Source organism: Saccoglossus kowalevskii, chromosome 8, assembly GCF_978046115.1.
Source record: "Saccoglossus kowalevskii chromosome 8, keSacKowa6.1, whole genome shotgun sequence".
Classification (NCBI taxonomy): domain Eukaryota; kingdom Metazoa; phylum Hemichordata; class Enteropneusta; family Harrimaniidae; genus Saccoglossus; species Saccoglossus kowalevskii.
In genome coordinates, this window is record NC_140648.1 from 34,742,037 (window position 1) to 34,764,198 (window position 22,162).

Sequence of the window (22,162 nt, forward strand, 5' to 3'; positions counted from 1 at the left end):
TGACAATCTTGAAAGTGAATCTTCAAGGATATTAACCAGCCTGAACTTTTGTTAACGCAATATTTTACTGGAGTCACCAAAATTATTACATTCATATTCAATACAGACCACTGTGTTATCACTAAAATAATCATAGTCATCATGATGTGTCAAATTCAACACAAGTTCAATGCAACATATACAATGCAAGCCAAATTTGTTTCACAGTAGCGCTTTGGTGAATACAGGTGCTAATAGTTGTGGGTAAGAAATCAGATAGGAAGTAAATGGGTATGCAAGTGAAATAACTGACAATTTTTAGTGTATTTTTTCAATCACTAGAAATTGAGAAGAAAAAAACAAACAGGTGTACTGAAACTTATTGCTATTGAAGGAGACATATTCCCTGTTTTTATTAATTAATTTGAGCAAATCTGATGTTGCAGGGATATTATGAAGAACAATACATTCTGTGTTTGAATTTGTGTGGTCACATACCAATGAAATGTAAAGCTTTGTTGGGTTCTACTTTGAAAGCTCAATACGCCTTAATTAATATGTACCCGCTGATATATATGTTATTTTCCTGAAATATTTTGGTCATACACGCTACATGTTAAATTGATCAGATTAAGCATTCATGAGCCATAAATGCACAAATTGTGGCCATTTTTGACAAAAATTTAAGATTAAAATTATTTTATTTTTCTCATTATAAAATTTAGCCATACATCCTATATGTAAATATTAAGTTGATGGGTTAAAGCACAAAGCTACTACATATGTCCTAAATTGTGGCCATTTTTGCCAAAAATCCAAGATTAAAATTATTGTATTTTCTTGTAAGAAGCTATACGCTACATTTCAAATATCAAGTTGATTGTTCAAGGCTCCCCTGTGAAACACACGGCAAAAATCAAAGATGGTAGCAAAATCATGTGACTGATCCAAATTATTTGTTTGAGTTTGGTATGGAGATGCAACATGGCAAATTTCAAAATAATTAGATAAATGTGGCTTCAGTAAAAAATGTAATTCCTGTTTAGAAGAAATCAAAGACGACAGACCAATCACAACAAGCGACTCAAACTTGTATAAGCAATATACATAGATGCTAAGAAACAAATTTCAGTTCAATATGTTCATTGCTTCTGAAGAAGAAGATTTTAAGTGATTTTTTTACCATTTTTCGAGGGCAAAAAAGCATGGCAGAAAAAGTCATGTGGTTGCTAATGTTTTAATTTGTGAAATAGATAGCTCATATATCAATAATCCTACTACAAAAAGTCAGAATGGCCACTTCCAGTTCAACTTCTATCCAAGGTGGCTCCCAAACCATTGACCAATCAAAATTCTAAAGTTAAGTGCACTAGTTCTCATAGTTCCTGATATGCTTGAGAAGTTTCAGAAGTCTACAGGCAACAGTTTTTAAGTTCTAGGGTGATAAAGAAATGGCGACGGAAGAAGAAGAACAAACAGTGTAAATTCCTATCAGTGAAATAAAGCAAAGCTGTGTGGCGCGGTTCGCGTGTACGGGTTTCATGTTCTCTGCACGTAATAAGCTCGGTTATTAAGCATCCTTTTTTGGGGATGCCCGGTGGCCGAGGGGAAGACGTGTAGTGGCGTGAAGCTAGGCGATTAGGTGCCGTACGTGAGCGCCGGTTCGAGTCACGCACACACTATGTGTTTACTATAATTAGACATAGTCTTTACCTTGCCGTTTATTCGGTGTTATTTGCTTGCTAAAGCAAAGCACAGTCCTGTACAGTATATATCATTGTCCATATTTGGACATTGCATGAAATCATAGATGTCCTTATATTATTTATTATTTATTAAGGGTTAAAGAGGATTACTTTCTGGCTTTTCATTGGCCCCTAAACCTGCATAATGTAAAATCATTCAATTAAATACATATGTGTAGTTTTAGGTGTCTAGGGAATTGTAAAAAAAAACTAAAATGAAATAATTTCAATAAATTGAATAAGAATATCATTTGCACATTATTGTTATCAGCATGTTTTTTGTCTGGGTGGTAAAATTACATGCACATGTATATACACATGTATATACATGTTCCAGGGCTGCAGGCCTACATTATTCGAATGGTTCTGGCTGGCTCCATACAAGCAAAATTTATAAAAAATTAAGTAATATGTACTTCTGGTGCAACAAAGGCATTTCCTTAATCGTTATAACAATTTATAAAATTCAAATTGAAACAAGAGGGTTATGTTGACCGATTGGATTACATTGGAACATTTTCAAATGATGCCCATGCATACTGTTATTATTGATTAGATGGTTTGATTTGATTGCCATTGTAATTTATCAATATTTTTAAAAATCAAAAGAATGCCTTTGTTGAGCCAAGAGTAACTCTACATATTAACACAGGCATATATAATTTTGGTAACAACATTTTAGTATAAAAACAAGAATAAATTTTCTTCAAAGTGCTGTATATATGATGATTCTGCACTTTATTTATTACAGGTACTGGTTGAATGTCTGCTCATATTGTAATATATATATCTTTTTTTGTGGGGTATCAGATAGGTTGGCATAGCAATATTAGTTCTATTTGATTTGTACTGATCGACAATCATGATTGTGGTAATTAATATGTTTGAGGCTCTGCTGCTGACAATAATCTGCACAACCTTATAAATTGTGTTGTATGAGTTGTAACATGCTTTGTCTGGTGACCTCAAATTTGTTCTTATCTTTGATTGGGGAAGTGATGCTATGAAGTGTAAAATGTTTCCTTACTTCGGATTCTACTGCCTAAAAATGAAATGTGTTATGTAAGATATCTTGCATAAACTATGTCTGCATCATCTGTAACCTGACATTTCTGGCTCTAAATATTCCAAGACAGAACAGTTCACCGCCCTTTTACCCCATTCAGCGAGCGTCTTTCCGACCACAGGCCTTTGTTGTATTGACACAGATGGGGTCATAAGGAGGTCAGGGAGCAGTGTGCCGATCTATGAATATTAATGAGCAGCAAATGGTCTGCCATGTTTCTTGTATCACGTAGTTTAAATTTAATACAAAAACTAGGCGTCGTCTTCCATTCTACCTCAGTGGAACAGTTTACATTTGTCATTTACAAAGGGGGATCGGGTGTTTCTTTACAATTTTCAAGAAATTTCTGCGTTTTGGTGCAAGGAAGGTGAGTAAACTGCGCACATAACTGCGCCATGATCAAATGACCTAGATTGTAATATGGCGTGTTAGAGAAAATGGCTACGATCGTTGGCGAGGCTTCTCTATTTCTTGTACTTAACGTAAGTTTGCTGGCGATGTGGCCTTGTGCATTATTTGGGTATGTGTGTTTGCTGGAATTATCGAGGTGACAAAATGGCAGTTCACAATGCAAATAAAGTGTGGGCAATTCGGAATACAACTACCCTGATCGCCATGTTACGACTCGATCGCCATGTTTAAAAACAACAACACTACGCCACATAGCTTCGCCGCTGCCTTGGAGGCGGTTTTTATTATTTTCTTTCGAAGCCAATATAACGGTGTGTGCATCACTGAAAATTAATGAAACGCGTAAACATCGTATTTGTTTATGTCGTCGTTCAGGTCTGCCCCTTTGGGTGTGACATTGAAGAAGAAGAAGAAGCTAGAAATTGACGTCGCTGTCGCATTAACGACTTTGTTTAGTATATTCGCACAGAAATATGTTATGTAGTCTGGGTCTTGACTGTCGACCACTTCCTGATTCTATCGACTGTTGCGCTCGTCCTTCTTGTAGGCTCTTTGCTTCTAGCATATATATTTACAGTGTTCTTGAAACATATTAGTGTATTTAAAATTAATCTGAATAGGCGTGATATATCGATTGATTTTTATTTCCCCCTTTTTTACATGCAGTTAAAATAAATAATTTCATGTGCTTGGAAGACTCAAACAAAAAGAGTTTGGGTGTGACCTTCCAAGACCTTAAACATGAATGACCAGATCACCTTTGAATTTTGCGTTCAGTATTATTATTAACATGTTTTCATTGTGCTGCAGTGCTTATTATTTTTTATTCCAAGTGTTTCTATATTAATTCACCATTCTGCATTTTTAAACAGTTGTCTTCACTGTTTGGGATTTAAAAAAAAAGCATTTATTCGCTACCTAATTCAGTTTGTTGACAGTAACAAGCTAATACATGATTTTAACCCAAAAAAATCAAATCATAGCATTTTCAATGCACAAGTGCAGCTCTGGTTTGAATTCTTTAAAACTGAAAACATTAGTAACATGTTTTGTTTCTATCTACCATCTGAGAAAGAAAAAATCATCTTAAACATAACTATTTACACATGCTTTACACCTGAATTAAGTTCAAAAGAATGACAACATGACCAAGCATGTCAGCAATGATCCTGTCATTGTGTCTGTTGTTAGTACGGTTTTATCATCAACTATTGTTAGTGAAGTATATACAGTATATAGCCCCATCAACATGTAAAAATACCCTCAAATCTGTGTATAGCAACCACCCAAGAGACTTCATTAAAATGGTTCTTATAGACAGGTAGTCTTTATATAGAGATTAGATTATATTTTTATGGAGCACCTTACTTGTATATTTGCCCAAAATATAATGAAATGATACTGCTGCCACAAAAACATAAATTTGAGTTGACAAAATTATATAATGATGTAAGAAAATTAAATATTATCATATATACAGAATGTTAATTATTATCTTCGTTTCTAAACAAAGGTGAATCTGCAAAAATATTGCTGAAAAATATTCCTTATACACAGGTTTCTTATGCCTTGGGACTGCCTAAAAGTCTCATATAGAGGTGGTCACTAATGGTTTGACTTTATTCAGTATATTTTTGTAGACATGCTTTGATATTACCTATGATACATCAGAAAGTATATTTAATTAAAAATAGTTTCTGCTATTAGTGCCAGGCTGAAAAAACTGTTACCATGGAAACTACACATTGCTAATTGTGCTCTTGCTGTGTATTGTAATGCAGATATAAATATTACAGTGAAATGTAAAAATGATCAGTGGTTGTATATGTATTGATAAAGATCAGTTGTTTTGGTTTCATGTTTATGACAATATTTTTGCTCAAAATATCCATGTTCTTTGAGTGACTGTTGTAAAACCAACTGTGGTGGTTTGCTGATTTCAAATAGTGTTAACATATTACCATGAAGTATGGTGTATTCTTGGAAGCAAGCTGCATGTCAGTCGATATTCCAGCTGTACTATCTTTGTGCATACTTTGAGGTATTCTCGTAATAACCTCATATTAATATTGATCAAAACAGTGCTGCATACATGATAGTATTCTAGAACAGAATTAGTCTATGTATTAGCAGCCTGTTGGTTGGCTGTTCCATGACATATTTATAAATGTTAAAATATTTAAAAAAAAAAGATTGTGCCAGGGGGGAATTGGCACGAGAGGACGCCATCCGATCTGAATGGAACGTTTCGATGTCAGTCGTCTGTAGCCCACCGTCAAAGCAACAACGTCCCGATTATAAACAGATGAAATAATTTCAGCAATTTCTTTACAGAATAATCCTCAACAAAACTTATAAACATTTCATAGACAAATACAGGCTCCAAAATTATGTCTATTGCAAAACAATTCAACCGACAACCAGTTTGACGCCACAATTTCTTGCTGGAGCCAGAGTTCTACGCGTGATTTTATTGCGTTCAAAACTGTTCCATTTCAAACTGCGCATCCACACACACTGTGGTTTCTCGAAATGCATACTAATTAGGTGACTTGTCACTAATAAAAGTCACCGAAAACATTTTGAGCAATAGTACTAGAGTGTAATATAAACGTGCCTCTGCATTCTCCATGAATTTCGTAACTTGCTATGATCATGGTAAAGAGAAAACATGTGCTTACTTTCAACAGTTAGCTGGAGTCCGATCGAAAACGTGTCTCAAAAAATACCTTTACATCATTTTTTCGATTATTTTTTTCAGCTCGTAACGATAGAATCAGTCAATTTAGAACTAACAATTTTTTACATGTATGCTATCAGAAAGCATTTTGGAACAATTTTACTGAAAAGACGAGTTTTTCATTGCTCATGAATATTAATTTATGCAAATAAGACGATTATTTCAACCAATCGTGTCATGCAACTCCCCCCCTGGATTGTGCATTTCAGTATTCTCCTCAGGAAAATAGCATAGAGTATGGTCTAATTTACATAACAATATAACATGTTAATCACCTCTGTTGTATTCATTGTTGTGCTAAATTGGCTCTGCTGTTTATCACAAATACTGGAGACTCGGTATCTATACACCAGGCAGAAATTGATACTTTGAAAAACTTGACAACAAACGAGCTGCTGTCTAATTGGTCTGACTGACTGTTGCGATGTTTGGGTTGGGAGGCCAGTTAGGCACAATCTTGTAAGTAGCTTCTCTCAGGTTTTTAGGTAATGAAGTTAGTTTTTATTATGAAGGTAGTTTCACTTGGTAGTTATATGATACGTAATGTGCCAAACTTTGTGACTTCTAACAATTTTTCCTTTCAGTGTATAGGTTGCAAACTACTTGCGTTATATTACTGGTAGCGATGTCTATTTTTATGCCCTGATAGATTGTAGCTTATTGCAGTGTTGCTAAGCAAGGAAAAAATGGCTTGGTTTACTCAATATGGAGTCACTACATAAACAGTTTCTGTTTCATTTTTCTATGTACCCAAGTTTGAGTAGTATCACTTTGCCTTCCTATAAGGACATGGACCAGCCAGTTGTGGAAAGCGAAATACTATAAAAACATATTCACAAAATTTGTAAATATCCATACATTTATTATACACTTTGTTAGAATTTTTTTTATCTGAAGGAATCCCACTTAGTAAATTGATTTTAGAATTTGAAAGAATGTTTGTCACCAACTCTTAATGATTAACTTAACTGTCTTTGTTATTATTTGCGTGTATAACACAGAACAGCCATCTATTGGAAATATTCAACTAAACTAAAAGACGCTCTTTGTAATTGTAAAGCATCCTCCCCCCTTTCATCACTGCATGTTATGTGTTTTACTGTCTGAAATGCAATAATTTTAACTTGTTCCTTAATGTCATATGAATGCCAACAGTGCATAGCCCTGTTATTCATCAGCTGTTGGCACTTGTTTGGATGGGAATAAATTTATAGGCAGTACTGCAGACAGTCATGATTTTTGTTGTTGTATTTAATCATATTTCATTGGTAGCATGCACATTCTCACGTCGTTCTAGAATCCCAATGTTTGCCATTTGAATTGAGGTTTTGGGAAATCAGCTTTGTAAATTTTTATTTTTAGGCCTGATAGAAATATTTTTTTTTTTTTTTTCAGGATTGATGTTGTTTATTGATTTGTAAGACAACTTATTTGATCACTGTAGTTTATAATTGTTGAGAAAATCAATATTAATTGTAATGTTAAGATAGGTTAGTAGGTTATGGGTCAAATTCAAAACCAGATTGAACTGGATTAGGGTTGACCATCCTTCACTCTTTAAACACTTTTGGTGCATCATTTTGCATAATATGTTATTTTTTTTTGATAATTTCTTCGATAATTTTGAACCAAATAAACATAATTTTTCATTGATTACAGGTCTGGATCAAATCTTTAGAGAACAAAAATGCATGTTTTCATTTTGGAAATGTTAATACAGGTTGGCACTCAGCACTCAAAGGATTAAACCAAGGCTTAATTATTAGCTAGGGCTTGTTTTGATGATAACTATCAAGTTCATCAATTCAAAACCTGGTGAATATTAACATTTAACAATAGAATGTAATTCTGTTTCTTTTACTTGTGAATTTAAAATTTTGCAAATATCCCAGAAACATCAAATCTGTATAGCCATCACACCATTCTGGTTGCACTCCTGGATAGTTCACTGCATATTCAAGTCTTGTGATTGCTGAAACGCTCTTCTCCGTTGTCAGAATCTGTAAAGACAAGGTTAATAAAGTATAATATTTGTCATTTAATTACATTTACAGTGTGTTACTTTTTTTTTTGATATGAAATAAAAGTAAAATTTGACTTAGTTTCATCGATCAGAAGCGATTATTTTTGATCACTTGATTTCTTTGGTAAAAAACATAGACCCGCCATTGTTTGTGACGCATTAGTTGACCGACATGTGTCCTTTGACCCGATGAGTCAAGCCATTAACCAATCAGAATGCTGCATGGTAATGCCGATAAAACCCAAAGTTTTCCGAATGGTAGTGATCATAAAAATTACATTGCGGAAGTAAAGTAATGTCATAGCACAATGTGTTGGTATCGATTTAAGTTGAAAACTACATTTTTGATTTTCTCAAGAGGTGATTAGCAATTTTTAAAAGGTAAAATAGGTCTTGAAAGAAGAGTTTTTACATGATTCGCAATGATATGAGTTAAAATGTATTTTACCCAATCATGCAATAAACACATTTTTTTCTTTGATCATGTTATATCAAGGTGGAATTGATTTTGAAAGAATTTTAGCTTTTAATTTAAAGACTGAGTCGATCTTCAGACTAATGTTGTATTAACTTACAAACAAGGAGGTGCTAATATCACAAAATTGACTAGCCACATCCTGCGACTAGGTCTTTTGTTTACAAATTATAATCCAGGACTGGCAGGATGCATATCGGTAAGTAATTATAATAACAATCGCACAATAGTCCTGGTCGGAAGCATTTCTTTGGAGGTCGCTGATTTTGAGTGTCAGTCAGGCCGACCAGCGTAGCGAGATTCCTGTCAACAATAATGAATATTATTAGCGTAAAATAATAAATTAATATCAGAATGTTTTGTGTTGTGTTAGTGGCCATATAAATAAATAGTTGTGATTCAATTTAATGGAATGTTTGGTTCACATTGCACCTCATTCAGTTATTAATTATAATAGGTATTTTTGTTTACATTATATATGTTGCTACAGCGAGAAGAGTATGCATCATTGACAAATATGGATATTGCAAGTTGTTTCAATTTTCTTTATTTTACTTTGTGAAATGCCTACCATGCCTCATTGTTATTGCTGGCTGTGTTAGACACTGTTTTTCATTGTTTGGTTAATTCCTGTAGGTAGTACCTGAAAGGCATTATGTCTTGTAATTAAGTTATCTGTGATGTTTTAACAGATTCAGTGGCGTTGCTGTCATTGTAAGCAGTGAGAGTAGTGTTCAGAGGCCCATTATTATTACATCATTGGACATTTCCATTATGAGCAGTATCTTTTACAAATAGAAAGTCGTCTTTTAATGGTAATGCGGCTTTTCAGCTCGTAAAATGTTTTTCATATACTGTCAATCAAGGCGTTACTTTAGTTTATTATACCTGTGTTTGTTTGTTGTGTGTGTGTGTGTGTGTGTGTGTGTGTGTGTGTGTGTGTGTGTGTGTGTGTGTGTGTGTGTGTGTGTAAGATAGGGGAAAGAACAGTTTTTAATACAGTCTAGCCATTAATCCAGTCAGGTCCTCTTTTGGATTATTTTACGTTTAATGAAGCAGGTATACATGTCAACATTTCCATACTAGCTGTACTGGCCATGCTGATACGAACATATAGTATCACCTTTTATTTAAACAAAATGACCTTGCTTGCATAATCAATTGGTAACAGTTTTGCGGTAGTGTCTGATATATACTACACGTATTACACAGAAATCATGTATGTTGAGAAATCCTAACACATATGTATAAAATTTACTAATCATTCATTGATAGCTAGTGTGGTGGTTGGAGTTGGATCTGAATCAGCAGACCCAAATTAGATTTTAACTTGAATCGATCTTTGCCCTCAGTGATGTGAAAATCAATCATTCAAAACTACCACTAGTAGTAAAAAAATCACAAACTACTGTATTTGCTCTACTAGCAGTGCACAGATCTCCAATAAAAGAGCATGTGAACACAAAATATTATTTGTAGTATACCAAATCATTAATAATACTTATTTGAACAAATTTACGTAATTGTAATTTACGCAAAAGCATACACTACTACCGTAATAGAACAAATTTGGTTTAACATTGCTACTATTTTATCCTGCCTATTATCAATTTTTCCCTTTGTTCTCATTTGTCCAAATTAGCTTAGTTAAACCTAAATCTTGGTCCAGAAAATATGTTAGTATGTTAATGTATGCTTTGTAACAAATTCATGCTACATTACAGTTGCATATAATGTATTGTCATTGAAATATTGAGAATAAAAGTAGTGTTGTATCACTATCACCTGCTTTAAGGTGACATCAGTAATACAGTATTAAGAAAACTAGGTATATTTATGTTAAGATTGTGTGGGCAGTAAAAGTTGTGATGCAATATTTATGATCAAGCAATATATGACACATAATCTTGGGTTGAGATGTACTGCTTTTCACACCTGTTAGTGTTCATATAACAGTGAATATATCTGCATTGCGACTCTTATAAAGTAGGGCAGTAACATGTCTGCACCAGACAATTGTGATTTATTGTGTCTCTCATTGCAGCAAATTTATTCGAAAAACTCTTCTGTTTAGAGGTTAATCTAAAGATATTATAATAAGCATGTGTTTTTTGTAATAATTCTTGGAATTGCCTACTGTGTCGTGTATTAAGTATTATTCAATCTGTGTTTTCTATAACATTTTATATTCTTTATTTGTCATCTAAACCATCTGGAGTGCGAACAATCTGTAATGGTAATAATTCATTGAGATGTGTTGAATATTGTGTTACTGATGCAATGGCGATTTAAATGGCATTTTTTTTGTTTGTTTGTTTACAGACGATGAATATAAAGACTTAGATAGTAATCAGGTGTGTACATGTTTTTTTTTTTAATAATATTATCTCTTACATATTTGTGGCATGTGTTAGTCAACCTATTTTAACCTTTTCAGCACCGAGATAAACCGGTTTCACTCGTGGACACCACCATTTCATGGTATACTGGTCTGAAAAGATTATTGTTGTGACCTTTTCAAATATTGTGATTAAAAATACATTTGTGACTGCTTTAGTGCCATTTTTGCAGCAAATTTTTACCGTAAGATGGTCCGCCACATCAGATTTATTTTTTTTCTTTCTTGTTTTGTTTTGTGATGGGATTATTTCGTAATGACATTGCAAATGAAACGGGAATGAGCTTTACAGACCCCACCTAGCAATCGACTGGTTTGTTTTTATTGATTGACTATTTTACCAAATTCAGACATAGTTTATACCGTTTTATACATAGTTTATACATTTTCCAAAACTCATAAAATACAAAAATCATTATTTTTAACCCATTTTGCTTCCTTCTGACAAGATATATTGTTTACAGGATACCACAAAACAATTTTATTTCGCAGCAACAGTTTTTTTTTTCTTAATTCAAATGAAAATTCATATTTTTAAGCATTTTTTGTTTTCACCAAATTTTATGTTTCTTCACCCGTAATGGTCAACTGTTGATAAATTCTCTCGGTACTTCATATGTTGTAGATGTATTAAACTTTCAAATGACATTCAACATACTCTTCGTATTCACAAATACTACCTTGAATTTAACATTAAAAGATTTAACACCAAATCTTAAAATGTCAAAGTATCAACAAATGCTGTTTTTATCTCTTTTTTTTGACATTACTCATCAACTATTTATAGCATATATTACAGTTTAAAACATGTTTTATATTTGTATACAATGCATTTTCATTTAGAACAAACCTTTACCTGTTCCAGAGTTAAATATTAAACCTTTAACCCAAATGTCATTGTTGAAGGAGTAGTTGAGTAATTAGTAGCATAAATGTTCTTGTGAATATTTTATCAGCTTTCGAATGAGGTATGACATGAGATGACTGGGCTGTGTTTGTCTTAAAGCCCAAACACAAACACACAGCCCTCTAATTCTACCATTTTCTGTCAGTAAGCTGGCAGACAACAGAAACAATCAATAGAGAAATGGTGGTGAAAAAAATGAGTCCATAGGGCCTTCCTGTGACCAAATAAAATTCCCATGCAAAGAACTTTTCATATTTAAAGCTTTGGTGACGGCATAAACATTTTCATTATTCTATTAGTATTATTGAGGTTAAAGTTGTATTCCCACTTATTGTACCCTCTACACCAACAATTGCTGAGATATTCATGAAAAAGGATATTCTAAACTAAGTTGGGTTTTGTTTTTTACCTTAGAAGTCTGTTTTCGTAAATACTGTGTTAAACTAGGTAGAAAAAAATTGTTTTATTTTTCAAGTGCATGAATTAATAGTGATTAAATAAATAATAAATAGTGTTTTTGTTTTTTTTCGGATGAAATACAAATTTATATGATTACCAAGATACAATCTAGCCTCAGCAGGTTTAGCGAAAATTTCATGCATGTGGCAGTCAATGTTTTGTTGGAACTTTGTAGAAACATGTAAATCTGCCAAAAATTAACACTGACATCTAAAATGTAAGATCACTTATATATCAAGAGATATCAAAATTTGCAACATAAGACACTCCAATACTCTCAAAATGAAATAGAAAAGAAAATGATAGCAAAATATCGACTTTTAAAATATACAACTTCATCATTTGAAAATATTTATTGTTTGAGTGTTTTTTTCACGTACTAGTAATTGCGAAGTGGGAATGAAATTTTAATGAGAACAGTGGTGGTTGTCCAATCAATGGTTTGCATAATACTCACTACCCGGTACACGTTTTCACTGTACCATGTTTACCTGTATTTTGTATACTTGTTAATTTAATGTTGTAACAATTTAAAAGTATTTTTTTGTGTTTTCCAATGTTACTAACGACATTGGGGTTAAAGTTGAATGTATTAGATGTATTTGAGTGATTAGTGAGGAAATATCTGGTGACAGTTTAATACTCAAAACAATTGCATCATTCTCTCTCTTCACTGCTTGGTACATAAAGCAGTAGCTGAAAATTTTGGGGTGTATGTAATATCTGAAGTTCCTCCTTGTTAGTGGGAATTCCTATTCATCTGATGGATTCCCGAACAACACATGATTGTGACTTTCTTTAAGTTTAGTCATCAAGTTCTTTTTTTCCCAGTAGTTAATTAATACAATATTGTTTTTTTTTTCATGTCTCGCAGTTATTTTCAAGGCTATTTGAAAATGTGCTATTATGCAAGAAACCAGGTAAGGACATGTTGTTTTATATAAGTAACTATAAATATTCCAGATATTTTGACTTGGCAACAATGTTCCGTCATGTGTTGTGGTATGTATACCTGTGAGTAATAGTGGGATTATTCACTTCCATGGTGTATAGTGGTGTGTTGGGATTGATCTTTCGTTACATATAAGGGTTATTTAGTTATTCACACTAGAGACTGAGAGGAATACTTTCACGTCTCTAACTGTGTTATTCTTGAACGCATTCCAATGAGACATAATGGCTGCACACTACCTGCTTACTGTATTTGCTTAGTTTTGAAGTATGTATAGACTTGTGAAAGAGTCAGTTCATACAGGCTTGTTCTACTGTATCAGCTCTGTAAATTTGGCAATGTGTTGAAGTGTTTCGAGAGTCGAACAAATTTTATGACTTACATGTGCATGTCTACAAAAATGGATAAAGTACAATTGTACATACTGGATTGTAATCAGAACTAAGATGAAAATCAGAGGTATGCATAATAAATTAATAGATCCTCATGGGTAAAAGTTGAGTTGTCTGTTAATCAGTCTCTAGGATTTCTTATAGATATCTTAAATTATATTTGATTTTATTTGAAATTAGGCTAGCATTTCAAGAAATTGTTCTACTTTCTGCAATGTATTTATTTTCTTTATCCCGTAGATATCGGAGTATTCCTGTTCTTTGCTGCCGGCCAAAAACATTCTTCTTATGAAGAAATGTCCATGTACATCGATGATGAAGAGGAGGAGGACGCTGGAGAAAAAGAATTTGACTCCTTTGTTCAAATAATTAAGGCAAGTCTAAATTTGTTAGAATAGGCATTCACCTCTCCACAATCAGACATTATAATACCACTGCTAGTTCAACAATGTTTGGCTGTCTTCACGCTGTTTTCTGTTCTATATAAATATTTTTTGACATTCCAAATGACATGTATTGATGACATACAATTTTCACATATACAATGTATTTAATCAAAGAGGTACATGTTACATATTGAAAGTACATTTTCTGACTGAATATGCATCAGCGGCTGATAAGAACATGTTGCTTGTCAGAGTTCTGAGGTGAGATGCTGTCATGCTATTGGTCAGAATCTTCTGTGGAATGCTGTGGAAAGGTGAATTGTGACCTTCTGATGGTCGCACATGGGGATATTGTCTTGTACATGTATTAGGGATAATGCCAGGATATCATTCTCTGCACTTAAGACTCGTTTTGCAGCTTGCATGTTTTTACAGTACATTTACATGTGTTATTTTTATTATAGAATCGAAGGGGAAAAGGAAAGCCAGTATCAGACGCATTTACTGACGATAAACTGGCAAAATTGAAAGAAAGTTTAATTCAAGAGAGAGAAACTAGAAAACTAGACAAGGCAAAAAAGGTAATGCCAATTAATTTTGAAGTTGTATTCCCACTTGTATTGCATGCCATATCTTGTATTATGCATACCAAGTGCTTTAGTTCAATGTTTTCTAAACTGCTGTGTCATTTTTATTTTTGTCTTCAAATGAGATTATATCAATTCCTAATTATGCTTGTTTCCCTCATAGTTAGTTACATTGAGTAGATACAACCGTTTTGAATACCAAAATGGCTGAAAATGTCTGGTGTTGATTGGTTTCCAGTTTACGCTGGGTTCACTTTTGGCTGGTTTGCGCTTTATACAGAGATAGCTTGATGGTGGTCTATATAGTTTAGACTGATTTAACTGAATCTTCTTCTTTTTCTCTCATTTTCAGCAATCTGGAAAGAAATCCAAACAGCAATCTGTGCCTGTCTGTAAGGTATCATCAGTTTAATAACATTTCTTAGGATAGTATGTTGATTCAACAACACTAGATTTTGTAAACCTCTTACTTCTTATCTTCAAATCTTGTTTCAGCCAAAGCAGAAATCAAAAAAGCAGCTGAAAGCCGAACAACGTCGGCGTGAGAAGGAGATGCAAGAGATTGCACATGATTTAAACGAAAAAGCTAAAGTTGATCAAGAGAAACTTGAAAAAAGAAAACAGGTGAGTAGAAATCAGTGTTTCACTTTTCTCAGTTGCTTAAGATTATGGCAACAAAGTATCTGTTGTCATTACAAAAATGATCATCCGATAAGTTTACAATGTTAATATACATATAATATAAATAATGTAATGTTATTCACATAGAAAAATATATCAGAATTAATTTCCATTTGGAGAAAAATATGGTTATTAATATACTGAAACAGATATTCCATGCAAGATTAATTAATAATACTTCATGAATAAATTCAAATATTTTCTAATGTTGTTCACACCTTGACGTTTCTGCTGCATTTTGTCACTGGGTGGTGTCTTGAAGGTTATTTTGGAGAGTGAATTATTTGTTCAGCTGTATGTGATAACTATCACAGCCAGCATAGAGAATGCTTGTTCTATTTTGGTTTGAGTAAATAGTCTACCATATTCGGGTAGTAATATATAATGTTGAGAGATAAAATAACTGTATCACTGAAGTATAGTGTTTAGTAAGTATTCAATCCCGTCTGCAATTTCTGTCTTCAAATAGAACAACGTCATGCCAAAAAAATGATGTATTGTCTATTTCTAGGCTGAAATTAAGAGGCTAGAGGAAGAGAAGAAGAAGCAGGTTGAAGAAGATAAAATACGAAAAGAAAGGTGGATATTAGTTGATTATTTTCTAGCACTGGCTGCTGCATGCTTCAAAATTATATTATCTCATCTAAAACAAAATTAATGTTAATCCCTGAGAAACTAGTCTAAAATCTCCTTCCCATTTACTGAGTCACTAGTTTCAAATGTGCGTCTTCAGCTAGAATATGCATCTTTATCATTGAAGTTAGTACATGATTACAAATTGCCAAATAGTGACCATCTTGAACAAAGAAACGTAACACTGCAAATATTACAACCCCTAATGTTTTGAAATCAGCACTTTGATGAATAAACAAACACTTTATTTACACTACTCCAAGAAATCGGTCATGCTGAAACTTTTCTACAATGTTCACATGTACGAGCGTTCAGGAATTTTTTAGTGATGTTTAGTTGTTTCATTTTACAGCAATTTACGTTCTTTTGGAGTAAAACAATGTTTCTCAATTCGTATAGCCTGCTTGCGAAAATGAGGTATCGCATTAATCTTTCAGCTCATGAATATTCTTGAATATATTTGCAATATAGCACAGTCCTCCCGGAGTTCCGCAGAGGACAAAATAGCTTCTTAAAGCCAGAAACCGTTGGTTTGATTTTTATCATCTCTGTAAATTTAGTCTAAATTTGTTATTTTATTTTATTTATTCCCTCACAGAGAAATAGAAAAGGCTATCAGAGAAGCAGAAGAAAAAAAGAGGAGAGAAGTCCTCGAACGCGAAAACGAGCGTCAGCTTGGTATGGATGAAGAAGCTGAACGTAAAAAGCAACAAGAATTAAAGAAGAAAGAAAAAGAGAAGTTGAAGAAGAAGGAAGCAGAAGCTAAGAAGGTGGGTGTGTAACTACAGAGTTGATATCTGCACCAATTTATGAAACCACCTTGACAGGAACCCTCCCTACCATTGCTGGTCCAGTTTTATGTGTACACAGCATCATCATCTTCTTCTGCAAAATCGTTGAACCTCTCACATCTGATTGCATAATAAAAATTGTATTGATAAAGAAGTTATTACATGGAAATTTTGTGATATCACAATGATTTATGATGCTTTTGAAGTATCCCATTAACTAGCAGTAGTATTTGTATTGATAGCAGCTGATTTTTTTATGTAAAAGACAAAGATCATCATCGTTCTTGTGAATGGTTTAGTTTCTGATTAATTAATTAGGGTTAATGCTATGGTATAAAAAATATTTAGTATTTTGTCTGAAACTAATTGTCAATTTCAGTGTTTATTATTTTTTCTCCCACCAGTTTGCTGAACAAAAAGCCAAAGGTATGTAAATCATAAATTAATAGTTAGCCTACACTTTATGCAGATGCTTGCCAAATCTCATTTGGTTAATGTAAATGCATGCGCTTTAGATGTATCAATAATCAAGAAATCCAAAATCCTATTTTGTATATTTAAAAAAATAAACTGCAGTCACTGCTGAAAATGCGTTATTGCATTCTTCTAATATTATTATGTTGATGAATAAGTATGTTGGAATAACGTTGGAACATTTTTAGCAAACGTCTCCATGATTATTAATTTGATATTATGTCACTTTTAGAAGCAGAACAAGCCAAAGTACAGGCTGCAAAGAGACAGCAACAACAGAACACACAGTTACAACAGCAGCAGCAGCAACAACAACAGCAGCAACAACAATCGCGTTATCCTCGTGAAGTACCACCTAGATTCCAACAGCAACAACAAAAGAATCAACTAAAAAAGGAGCAGCAACCTAAAACAGTACAAACACAACTACCAAACGGTAAAAAAATGGGTAAGCATGTATAGATATAGATATGGGGTATCATATGAGTAACAGTACATTAATGGGTATTTGCATGGATTTGTCTTTGTAATACCAACCATCTACTTCCCTGTTTATAATTACCAGATCTATATGCAAATATAAAATATAGGTTATGTTATTACAGTGACATCACCTATGCATTGAAAACCACAGTGTAAGGAAGTCATTTTCAAATAATATAGAAATTTGAACAGGCTTTTGGATCAGAGAAAATATTTACATAATAGTCCTAAGACCCTCAATGCAGCTTTAGGAGAAGGATTGAAGGAGAAGAATGCAACCACATTTTGTATAAAGCTGTGAACATTACTTGTTATTTTATAACAACATTGTCATTTCCACAGGAATTTAACATGTATTTCTTCAATGTTATATCAATTATGGAATTAACTTTTACCCAGCGTCGCCTGGTTTTTATGATGATACATGTACGACTATTTATTAATTATATACAGGATACATTTGCATCAGTGTCTGCTCTAATGATATAGTTTCTGTGTGTTTACAGAGGATAAAATGGAGATTGAAGCCAGCAGTGATTTCTCTGTCTGGAATGAGCCAAGTAGTGGCTGGAATCATGTTGTTGTGGACGGAAAGGACCAGGATGCCTGGCCAGCAATCGGAGGAAAGGGTTTAGAGTCAGCTGCAATGATGGTAGACAATGATGATGAATCCATCAAATCTGGGAACAATACAGATAATGCTGCCTCTAATCCAAATTTTGATTTTAAAATGAATTCTATGTCCAATGTGCCTGGCCAGATGAACCATATTGGTCATTCTACGGGCGAAGCTCAGAATAAAGGATCAGGAAGTGCCAATTCTTCCACAAGTGCAAATGCCATGAATTTTCCTGATTGGAGTACAAAGTCGTCAAGTGGATCTTCTACTTGGGGTGCTACAAACGATAGTTTATCGTCAAGCTTGAACTCTGGCTCTGTTATCTCGCCTGTGAATAAACAGAGTCACGAAGGTGCTGGTGAACTGAACAATATGAGTATTAACTCTGGCTGGGGTGCGATTGGTACCTTGGCAACTACATCTAATGTGTCCAGTCTGCGTGGATTTCCATCTAATGACATTGGTGGAAATAATACCACCCAATCAAACTCTTTAGGGAGCAACCCAACATGGACATCTGTAGTTGGCGGAGGTGGACGAGGACCTCAGCAAAACTCACAAAATGCAAACCTTAATGGAATGCAGAGTGGAAACATGGCACAAGCCACAACCAGTACTGGCAATGGACCAAACCTCACATTTACTCAAGCTGCAATGCAAAATTCTGGGCCGCCTACCAATCCTGCCTCCCAGTCTACTCTACCCACTTCTGGATGGGGGCTGAGCTCAGAAGGGCAGGGATTGTCTTTCTCTACAGGAAGTGGGAATAGTTTTCCCACGGGTGCTAATCCAAAGAGTACCAATCCGGTGTGGAATATACCTTCATCAGGATTTCCAGGTGCCATGTCTAGTGCGGATAAGCCGGGTAATCATTCTACTGATGGAGCACTTAATAATATTACAGATGCTGCAAATGGTGCAGATTCTTGGCAGGGATCAGGTGAGCATTACTTTTTAACCCTCTATACACAGGTTTTTTTTAATTTCGTAGCTTAGATCTGGTCACTTAAATGCTATTGACACAACAAACCAATTCTCTTTTTTTTTTTTTTTTTTTTTTTTATAAATAGTTATAAATTTCAATGGCAATGGAATCCAACTTACCAATTAATATGCACAGTACACATAGACGTCATTTGAAAATGTTTGATGTTATTCCATTGGCCAATGGAAACCTCATTTCAGTTTAAATTTTGAAAATAAAAACAATATTTATAAAAAAAAATCAGAGGGGATTTGTTATGTTAATAGTATATACTATATTTGCTCTACTGGGGAAACACATACAAATTTGTCTGCTTGATCATTAAAATAAAACTTTTTTAAAACATGTGCACCCCTATGTCATTCACATAAGCACATGCGCTACTAATGGAACAAATAAGATATATATGTATAGAGTACTTGAATGGCCAAAACATGCATTTCAAGATTGTCTGCAACCATAATATTTGCTCTATTACCGTACTCAACCGCGTAAGCGGACATGCCCGGGCAAGCGCCCACCCCCCACTTTTGCGCAATTTTTATATTTGGGGTCACATTCGGCAAAGCGCCCACCCCTTCAAAATGCAACTAATTTAAAACTTGGTCTTGTGTAACGAATCTTGGTAATCGTTTTTATATGATACAGCGTGGATATCAATCGCTGTGAACATGTTGTGAATGCGTAGAACACGGTAACCGTGCATAAACTATGCTTTGACAATGACCTGTTAATACAAGTAAAATGCGATAAATATTTCATACCATATTCGGTTTACCTCTCAAAAATGGCTAGTTACTAGTTTTTTGGAAAAACCATGTCGTTTATTTGCTGAAATCAATTCCAACTTCTGCATTGCGTTACCGAAAAGTCTTCGAGAATTTCCGAAGAATTGTGTCAGTACAACACAGCATTCTGATTAGTTAATAACCAACTTGACCCATTAGGTCAAAGGACGCTGCTGTAGGTCAAATCTGCAATTGCATCATGGCAGAAAGTGATTTTCATCGAGAGTTTGCATACGATCCAATAACTTCGTCAGTGGAAATAATATGACAATTTTGACTTCGACTGTGTTCCAACAGACTCAAATGTTTTTAATTCCGTAAATTATGGTGGTACGTAATTAATATTGTAATAAAATGTGCGTATTTTTTGTGATCATTTCTGTTTCTTCATTGTGAAAATCAATGACAACGCAACTAATTTAGTAATTTGATTTTCCCTCAAAGACGTAATCTGTCACTTGATAAATCAAAATTTTCATTTGCACTCTTTTTCGAAGGGGGTGCTCGGGTAAGCGCCCACCCCTACAAAATCATGATTTTTCTGAGTTGAGGCCCTTGGGCGCTGACACGGTCGAGTACGGTAGTAGTGTATAAGCTTGAATAAATTTCAGGTGTGTGTCTATGGTCAAAATAAGTAATAATTTTAATCATTAACTACACAACAACAATTATTTTTAGTGTGTATGTGCGTCTGTTGGAGATGTGCTCTAATATGGTATGTGTTAGCAGATTACGTGCAATATTCACCATATCTATTCTCACAGTCGGAGCTACATCACGATTTCCCAAACATTGCCAGGACCAATCACAAACAGGAAAAGACAATGAATTTTCGGATTAACACCTCTGTTTTCCCCCACGCTAGCCGAATTTTCCCCATGCTAATGAAAAAATCTTTTGTCTTCTACTGACTTTCTATTCCTGTCCGTCTGTGAGAATAGAAAAAAACCATGTGTGAAGCAGTTTGTTGGTCTAATTCTACAACTCGTATATTATCATATTAAAATAGAAAAGTGAACAGGAAGTAAACATCACATATCTCTACACATTGCAGCTGTGTTTTGTGTGGACTCTTCTGGACCACCGTACCACAATCTTTATGCTGCACCACTCAAAATCTGAGGGAATAAGAAATATGTTTTACATGTATAGATGTATGGAACTCGTGTTGGAGTGACATCCTCTGCCCTTTCAGTATGCCTTGATTAATTTCTCTTGGCAATATTGGAATTTATTGATATGCTGCTTTTTATTGATATTGCATGATCAGTGGGACAGGTTCAGTAGCTATAAATAATGTTGACTACCACTCTTGTTATACAAAGCATGTCGGAATTGTTACTCAACAAATATATGGAGAGCAGACAAGTACATAGTCGACCATGTTAGAATGACTGTAGTTTGACCCAATATGCCAGTACATGTATATATCTTTCATCAAAGATGTACTATGAAAATAATTGCTTACAAAAGCATATTTGTGCTGTATGATGCTATGTTACGGCCTCTTAAATAACTGTGATGTTTTCATACAATCTTACAGTGAGTCTCAGAAGTATTGGGGCATCCAATTTGCAAACTAGCTAGCGAATTGGCTAACTGCTTGGGTTTTGACTAAACAGTTGGCTTTCCAATCTCGCTGGCGCTGACACTTGACGAGTCAAAGTTGCATTAGGGGACATAGAATGTTTTTACGTAGCCTGGTAGATACATGTCTAGATTCCCCTGAATGATTTGCTTTGCTACGAGGCGTGATAATGTAAAGTAGTTTCCCCAGTAAGCCTTAGAATGGCTACAGTCAGCTGGTGTAAAGCGATAATATGACATCCAATAATCCGTCAATATTTACTAAATGGGGGCAGCCATCTTAAACACTGCTTGAAACTAAATAAAGAGACAAGTTGATAAACAGTTTCCTACAAATCAGGAAGAAAATGATAAACTTTCACATCTAAATAATCCGTCGGGGTAACATTAGCCAACCGCTAAAAAAAATTTTGTGTGTGGTCAGTCCCTTGTATACGAATACCTCATTACACATATAACACTTTCCCTGGTATATTTGAAAGCAAAATCGTCATCCATATGGCTGATGAGCTCCTAAAGTTTGAAGACCGTTCCCTGCTGTTATATAGATTCGCCCAGAGTGGGCCTGACAGGATGGCGTCAGTGAGATTGGAAAGCCAAC

The 22,162-nt window shown here is 34.3% G+C and overlaps 1 protein-coding gene across 6 annotated transcripts in view; it reads left to right on the forward strand.

The window, feature by feature from the left end:
* Positions 1–22,162, forward strand: part of LOC102810041 (uncharacterized) — a 102,786-nt gene that overhangs the window by 61,000 nt on the left and 19,624 nt on the right. For 4 of the 6 annotated variants that reach the window (XM_085502526.1, XM_085502529.1, XM_085502527.1 and 1 more), the window contains 11 exons: positions 10,762–10,793; positions 13,078–13,123; positions 13,788–13,921; positions 14,398–14,514; positions 14,873–14,917; positions 15,016–15,144; positions 15,713–15,780; positions 16,433–16,604; positions 17,030–17,051; positions 17,332–17,547; positions 18,089–19,141. In XM_085502526.1, the coding sequence (XP_085358652.1) occupies positions 10,762–10,793; positions 13,078–13,123; positions 13,788–13,921; positions 14,398–14,514; positions 14,873–14,917; positions 15,016–15,144; positions 15,713–15,780; positions 16,433–16,604; positions 17,030–17,051; positions 17,332–17,547; positions 18,089–19,141 (2,034 nt within the window). Of the gene's footprint in view, positions 1–2,989; positions 3,158–10,761; positions 10,794–13,077; positions 13,124–13,787; positions 13,922–14,397; positions 14,515–14,872; positions 14,918–15,015; positions 15,145–15,712; positions 15,781–16,432; positions 16,605–17,029; positions 17,052–17,331; positions 17,548–18,088; positions 19,142–22,162 lie in introns of those variants that run through there. The other 2 variants (XM_085502531.1, XM_085502528.1) reach the window with 2 other exon arrangements.